The sequence below is a fragment of the Pyrus communis genome, chromosome 14 (genome assembly GCF_963583255.1).
Source record: "Pyrus communis chromosome 14, drPyrComm1.1, whole genome shotgun sequence".
NCBI lineage: Eukaryota > Viridiplantae > Streptophyta > Magnoliopsida > Rosales > Rosaceae > Pyrus > Pyrus communis.
This window is the reverse complement of record NC_084816.1, coordinates 6037600-6045099: the sequence shown is the minus strand read 5'-3', so window position 1 is coordinate 6045099 and position 7500 is coordinate 6037600. Positions and strand designations below refer to the sequence as shown.

The 7500-nt window shown below is 36.0% G+C and overlaps 1 protein-coding gene and 1 pseudogene across 1 annotated transcript; one reads left to right on the top strand and one right to left on the bottom strand.

Moving 5' to 3' along the window:
* Positions 1 to 2929, bottom strand: part of LOC137714269 (uncharacterized) — a 7611-nt pseudogene extending 4682 nt beyond the window's left edge.
* A 66-nt stretch (positions 2930 to 2995) lies between these two features.
* Positions 2996 to 6136, top strand: LOC137714268 (factor of DNA methylation 5-like). The gene is made up of 7 exons (XM_068453518.1): positions 2996 to 3026; positions 3131 to 3822; positions 4083 to 4352; positions 4941 to 5060; positions 5161 to 5373; positions 5526 to 5594; positions 5906 to 6136. The coding sequence occupies exons 1-7, from the start codon at positions 2996 to 2998 to the stop codon at positions 6134 to 6136; spliced, it is 1626 nt and encodes a 541-aa protein (XP_068309619.1).
* The last annotated feature ends 1364 nt before the right edge of the window (positions 6137 to 7500 follow it).

The following is a 7500-nucleotide window of genomic DNA, read 5'->3' as shown; positions in this document are numbered from 1 at the left end:
TCAAACATAAGATGTTAGATTTGTATCTGTTTAAAACCTCATCAATCTAGCAACCAATGTCCCGAACAAGCCTTGGTGTTTCTCCAACTATTGAATTTCTACCTATGTAACTACTATTTTACGAAATTATAGTTACTAACCTTTATGATATGATTGAATTAAATTCCATTGTTTTCCTCTTTCATAAATATTGGAGCAATATCACCTAGCTCCTATCACTATACCAAGTTTGTCTTTTGATCAAAGAGGATAAACTGATTTCTAGATGGGAGGTTGTGGAAACTGCTTCCATATGCCTATGATTATATGAATATATAATATCCTAGAAAAAAAAATAATTGCCATCGAATGTGTGTTAATTTCGAGACTTGTATAGCAGTTAGATTAAATCACATTCATCGAACATTAATCAATGTGGTGATAATGCTTGCGGGCCGTTAAAAAGGTAGAGCACATTAGTTGCTGTTGGATGCAAGCAAAATGCACTCTTCAACTAGCTTGGCAAAAAATGCACAATTGTTCAGAATATTGTGTTTAGCTTCTACCTTTTTTTATACGACATATTTACATGATGGGTAATGCTAGGAAGACCAAAATTTTAAACTAAATTTTGTAAACCAAATGATGTGGACGTTGATGATTGAATTATTATTTAATTTTTTATTAATGTGCTTATTTACTATTGATGACATATCATTTAGTTTGCAAATTTGGTTTAAAAATTTGGACTTCCTAGTATTAAACAAATTGATATCAAACTTGTCACTCTCGAGATTTGAACCTAACAACTCTCACTTATAAGTGAAGAAAAATACTGTTAGATCATAGCTTCCACCTTTGAGCCTATTAGTTTTAGTTATATTTTGGATAGAGGCTAATTTTTTTCGCGGATGCCTTAGCTTCTCCCCTTCTAACTATTAGTTTTACTTTTGTACTTGTGACCCTTGCCGTAGGACGAACTAATGGTAAGTGAAATGAACGGGGGATAGGTCTAGGAATTGCTCAACCAAGGGCAACGAAACACTCACTTCAATTGCACAAAGAAGTATAATTTTTTTTTGGGAAAACTTGAAACAAGTTCAATGTTGTGAACAATTATTGGGTATAGTCGAATTTTGTTTAATTATTGGATTAGATCCGATAACTCATTGTCCACATCAGTTTATTGTTATATTTTTGCCAAAACTACCCCTTAATGATTAGTAAAATAATTAATGTTATTACATAATTTTAGACTTACTTGTATTGTGAAATTAATTATAATTGATTATTTATCTTTAAAATAATCCCCTACTTGTAGAATTAGTTTTAAAGCATATCTCTTCTTTCATAACTCCCGTATACAATTTGTGCCGTGTTCTCCTCCCCTTCCTTCTTCTTCAATTGTGACATCCCACATCGCCCAGGGGAGTGATCCTTATATGTATATTCACATCCCTACCTAGCACGAGGCCTTTTGGGAGCTCACTGGCTTCGGGTTCCGTAGGAACTCCGAAGTTAAGCGAGAAGGGGGCTAGAGCAATCCCATGATGGGTGACCCATTGGGAAGTTGCTCGTGAGTTCCTAAAAACAAAACCGTGAGGGAATGGTAAGCCCAAAGTGGACAATATCGTGCTACGGTGGTGGAGTGGGCCCGGGAAGTGATCCGCCCCGGACCGGGATGTGACATCAATCTTCTTCTTTCTTCTTTCAAGCTCTTATGATTTCTTCCTCTTTTTTTGAAATACAAGATCACAATTTCTACTTTCTTTGTAGTGGTATAGAGCTTTGAAGTATTGCCATGAAAATATAAGTTTCATGCGTGCACTATTAATTTCTTCCTAAGTTTTAGTTTGAACTTTGATTATACATATTTTTCTTTTTTCTAAGTGAAAACTTTATAGGAAATTAATGCACTTTTTGTTTGCTTTGTTTATCTACCTGTGTTATATATTTCTTTTATGAATCTATCTCTATATTTTTCTTATTCTACCTATATCATAGATTAATTGTATTTTATCTACCTATAGATCACAAATTAATTGTGTTATCTACCTATTCAATATATTTGTTTTTGTTCGTAGTCTATGTGTATCACATATTATTTTGTATTATCTATCTATACAATAGGTTTTTGTTCATAGTCTACCTCTATCATAGATTTATTAATATCATCTACCTACATTACAAATTTTTTATTTTATTTTTTATCAACCTCTGGCAATGTTTCTTTTAACTTTTGATAAACTTGTAAGATTTGTAATAATGTGTTTTTTAAATGTTTTTAATTAGAAAACGGGTAGATAAAAGTATTTGAAGATTCAAATTTTAAAAATTCAAATTTAAAGGATTTTCAAGGGGCAAAATAGGTGTAATAGAAAATCAAATAAAATTGGATCCAATTCAAAAACAGTTGAATTTTTTGGACCTGGATCAAAGTGCCTTTCTAGTACAATATTTATAAGAATTCAAAAGTTAATAGACCCTACATCTTCCAAAATAACTTAACTAATTCAAATTTTCAAACTCAATTAAGCCATATTCCCCATACCAATGACTCCCCTTTTCTCCTTTAAAGAAAAACAAATAGCTTGACTCTTGCCCTACCCTTGCCACGGTCTCTTTATTTAATTACCAATCTGACGCCTGCCTTTCATGCACCACATGACCAGAACAAAAAGAGTGCATAAACAGTCATTATGTTCTCTTTTTCTGTTTAGGTTTTCAAGTTAATCTTTTCATCTTCCTGAACTCAAAGGAACGGAGTTTTTTGCAGAGGACTCAATAAGGGGGGTGAGGATTATCTTATCTGCATGAACAGTCATTATGTTTTTTGTTATTGTTCATAAAAATGAAATGCATTGGTTTCTAAGAAGAAATCAGAAAAAAGAAAGTGGAAAATTGTGCTGATATAGTTTGGGGACTTGTTCTTTGTATACCTTGTTTCCATCTAAATTTGGTTTTCTTCGAATCTCTAACATCTGTTTCTTCTATTTATTGTAGTTTTGAATTGGAAATGTCTCACAGTTCAGAAGAAATGGATATTGGTGAGTCTGATCAAACTTCAAGATGCTCCATGCATGTTGTCTTTGCCTTTGAAAAGGGCTGCAAGATTAGCTGAATTTTGAATTTTTTATTCCATGTTAAATAGGAAAATTGCAACAAAATGTACTTGACCACATCGAGAAGCTATTCTTTGAGCAGAAGGAAGCCTTGTCAAATTTTCAAACTGAAGTGTTTGGTCTTAAGAACGAGCTCGAGTTGAGTGAACGTAAAAAAAAGGAGTTTGAGTATATGCTTGTGCAGAATGCAGCACAAATGAAAGAGCTGCAGAAAAAGCTAGAGCATGGCGAAGCTCAGAAGAATGAGCTTCAGAGAAAGCATGTGCAGAGAGAAGCGGAGAAGGAAGAGCTTGAACGGAAAAAAAAGGAGTTTGAGGATATGCTTGTGCAGAATGCAGCACAAATGAAAGAGCTGCATAAAAATCTAGAGTGTGGCGAAGCTCAGAAGAATGAGTTTCGGAAAAAGCACGAGCAGAGCGAAGCAGAGAAGGAAGAGCTCCGGATAAAGCATGAAAAGAGTGAAGTTGAGAAGAAAGAACTTCAGAAAAAGCTTGACCAAAGTGAAGGGCTTCAGAAAACGCACGAGGAGAGCGAAGCGGAGAAGAAAGAGCTCCAGATAAAGCAGAAAAAGAGTAAAGCTGATAAGAAAGAGCATCAGAAAAAGTTTGAGCAAAGTGAAGTCCAGAACAAAGAACTTCAGAAGAATCGTAATCAAAGCGAAGTTCAGAAGCAAAAGCTTCAGAAAAATCTTGACCAGCGTGACGTGCAATTAAAAAAAAAGGTATGCTTAAATTACTTATTTCTGTCGTTGGCTAATCGACTGGCCAGAATATGACCGTCTAAGATATTATTTAATATGAGCTAATTCTGTACCTTTTTCTTTCAGCATAAGAAAAGCTTACCAATGGGGAGGCTGATGAGACAATTTTGGCACAAATGGTTTGTTTTCAATCTATTATTAAGCCTAGGAGAAATGTTTCAAATTAATCATATACAAATGAGTTTTGAAATTTCCGTTTTGTGATTGATTGACAATGGCAGGAAGAAATTGTGCTACTTTATAGGAAAATCGAGGTGTTGGAAAAGTTTTGTTTTCAATATAAGGATCAATTTTGTGTTAAGGATGTCAAGCAGGAGCCAACGGAGCATGATCAGGATGATGAGGATGGGCATGTGATGGATAACATTCAAGAAAAGTTAGAACATATGAAAGAGGAGTTGGATGATGCTGAAGCTCTTAACACTACACTTGCTATAAGGGAGCGCATGAGTAATGATGAATTACAGGAGGCTCGTAAGGAGTTAATCAATGTATGTATGCTAAGGGTCTTCAATTTCTGTGCTTGTATTTTATTCATTCTACTAATTTTAAATACAATTATTCAATCTGTCAAAAAAAATATTTTGGATAGGTATCTACATTGAATTTAAATTAGTAAAAAATTTAACTCTAAAATAGAAAACTTTTCATCAAAGACAAATCATTCTGCATTAATCTTATCTGCATCTGTTGTTGGTAATTTCTTTTTGTATTATTTAGATGTTTACATTATGCAGGTCCAATGTCAGATCCCATCGACCATATTCTTAAGTTTCTAAAATCTTGGTATACAATGGCATTGGACTTTAAATGTTGCTACCTCACCTGTATATATATTAGCACTTCTGTTGTTCGAAATATCATGTGGTAGAGAGCCTAGAGACCACCAGATAGAGGATTTATTTACACCGTCCAACATACAATTCTCATTATAACATGCTTCTTTTCTGGTTTAATCTTTTGAATACTCTACAATTTGTTGGAAAATCCATAAATTTTTAGCTAGAGTGTTTTTTTTCTCTTGTTCTTGCTTGTGAATGTGATTTTTCTCTTGTTCGTTTGGTGGGACTACTTTGCAGGGATGGGAATCAATAAGTCCTGCTGTTATTGGCGTGAAGAGAATGAGTGATCTGGATTGCGAACCATTTCAAACTGCATGCAATAGAAAATATCCAACGGACGAAGCAGCAGATGACCAGGCAATCATTGTTTATTTTTAATTTTTAAATTCAATTGGCAATCATTGTTCTTGCTTGTGAATGTGATTTTCTCTTGTCGTTTGGTGGGACTACTTTGCAGGGATGGGAATCAATAAGTCCTGCTGTTATTGGCGTGAAGAGAATGGGTGATCTGGATTGCGAACCATTTCAAACTGCATGCAAGAGAAAATATCCAACGGACAAAGCAGCAGATGACCAGGCAGCAATGCTGTGCTCTTTGTGGGAGGATTATCTTGCAGATTCAAGCTGGTATCCATTCAAGATGAGCATGGATCCTTCTGGAGCTGCGAAGGCAAGTATTTTAACTTGTAATGCACTGTCAAGCATCCATAGAATACCATTGATTGTTGCTTCCATTACACCAGCTTGTACTTCTCATGAGTGCATGTGGTTTCGCTTAAATAAGTTATCCATGTTATTGTTCCATATCGAGTTTTTGTTCAGGATATATCTAAGCGCGACCAGTCCCATGAATTGGCATTTTCATATTTACTATGGCCTTTCTTCTTCAAGGTTTTTAGGTTTAGTCCTGTGAATTTGCACCTTCGTGTATGCCTCCTATAGCCTTTCATCTTGAAGGTTTAGGCTTCTGAAGCTCGTACTGGCTAGGTTTTGTACAACAAGGAGCTTGTTCTGTGTGTTGAGTCAGGTTCCATTTATATGACATCGGCAGTGGTGTAGTGTACAGTCTATTCACATTTTGATTGCCGTTCTTTTGGCCCATAATTATCATGCTCTAACTTTGTCGTACTCAATTGATTTGTTCCAGTACATCTCATTTCTCATGCCCTTCTAACTGGATTATGTTTATTTTACCCATACAGCAAACTATTGATGAGAAAGATGACAAACTGAAAAATTTAAAGGATGAGTACGGTGTTCATGTTTACAATGCTGTGACAACTGCCTTGCTGGAATTGAATGAGTATAATCCCAGTGGTAGGTACGCAATACCAGAATTATGGAACTTTGAGCAAAAGAGGAGAGCCTCACTGAAGGAGGGTATCTCAGCTTTACTGAAGCAGTGTGAACTCCAGAAAAGGAAAAGAAGCTGACGGTCCGTAAATTGCAATTTGACTTGCTATAGAAAAATGGATGTTGAATTAGGTAGAGCTCTCAACCTGGGTGATAGAAGTTTATGTAGAAATTTATGTTAAAAGTTGGACAGTAGGACTTTTGTTAATGGAGAATTGGTTTTTCTATTGTTCAGTTCCATGTTATAGTTTGTGTGTCGCAAGGTTTATTGTTGAATTCGACTCCCGTCTTATCTTCCTTTATTATGCCAAAGGGCCAGTTTTAAATCTCGGTCCGAAGCTTCAAAAGAACCTCTACAATTCTTGTTTTTGTCAAGGGTTGCAGTTGGTACTGTTGAGAATCAATGTCAATTGTAGGTGAAGTAGGTGGATGTTGTAGGTGAAGTAAGTGTGTGAGGTTGGTGAAGTAAGTGGAGGTTGTAGGTGAAGTAGGTGGATGTTGTAGGTGAAGTAAGTGTGTGGTGTAGCTTTCATTTGGTTTGCTATAAATACCCAAGTCCTCAAGCATTGTATATCATCCAAGGAAAAATAAAGCCTAGAGCTAAATAAGAAAAGCTTTGCTAATTAGTTTGTTTTGTGAGCTTTCTTTAAGAGTGTGCTCTATTTTCTTCTTTTTGGGATCATTAGAGTTATCTTGGATACTCTTCTTATTCAACAATTAGTATCAGAGCCAAGTCGGTCAGGGATCGTTCTTGGTAAAGCATTGGTTGTAAAGTCTCTTGAAATTCCGAGCATGCTCTGTGGTTGCAGTTTTGACTGATCTTCCACATCAGAAAAAAATTTCTTGAGATTATTGCTGGGGTTATCACAAACCTTGAGAGGGAGCTTCTTTGTGTCGAGAGTAGTGTATTACTCTGCACGGTAGTCACTCAAGCTTGTTCGGTGTAGTCAAAGTCTTGCCGATACGATGGGTGAACTTCAAGTTGTTGGAGGAATCAAGAAACTCAACAACCAAAACTATAACACGTGGGCAACGTGTATAGAGTTTTACCTTCAAGGTCAAGACTTGTGGGAGGTTGTCGGTGGTAGTGAAGTTACACAACCGGTAGCGGAAGATGCTAACGACGTCTTGCGGAAGTGGAAAATTAAAGCAGGCAAATCAATGTTTGCCTTAAAGACCACAATAGAAGAAGAAATGTTGGAGCACATTCGGGATGCTAAAACGCCAAAGGAAGCATGGGACACTTTTGTTACACTCTTTTCGAAGAGGAACGATACAAAATTGCAACTTCTCGAGAATGAGCTGCTATCGATGGTACAACGCGACATGACGATTGCCCAGTACTTTCACAAGGTGAAGTCGATATGCCGCGAAATTTCAGAATTAGATCCAACAGCTCCTATTGGGGAAACCAGGATGAAGAGAATAATTATCCATGGTTTGA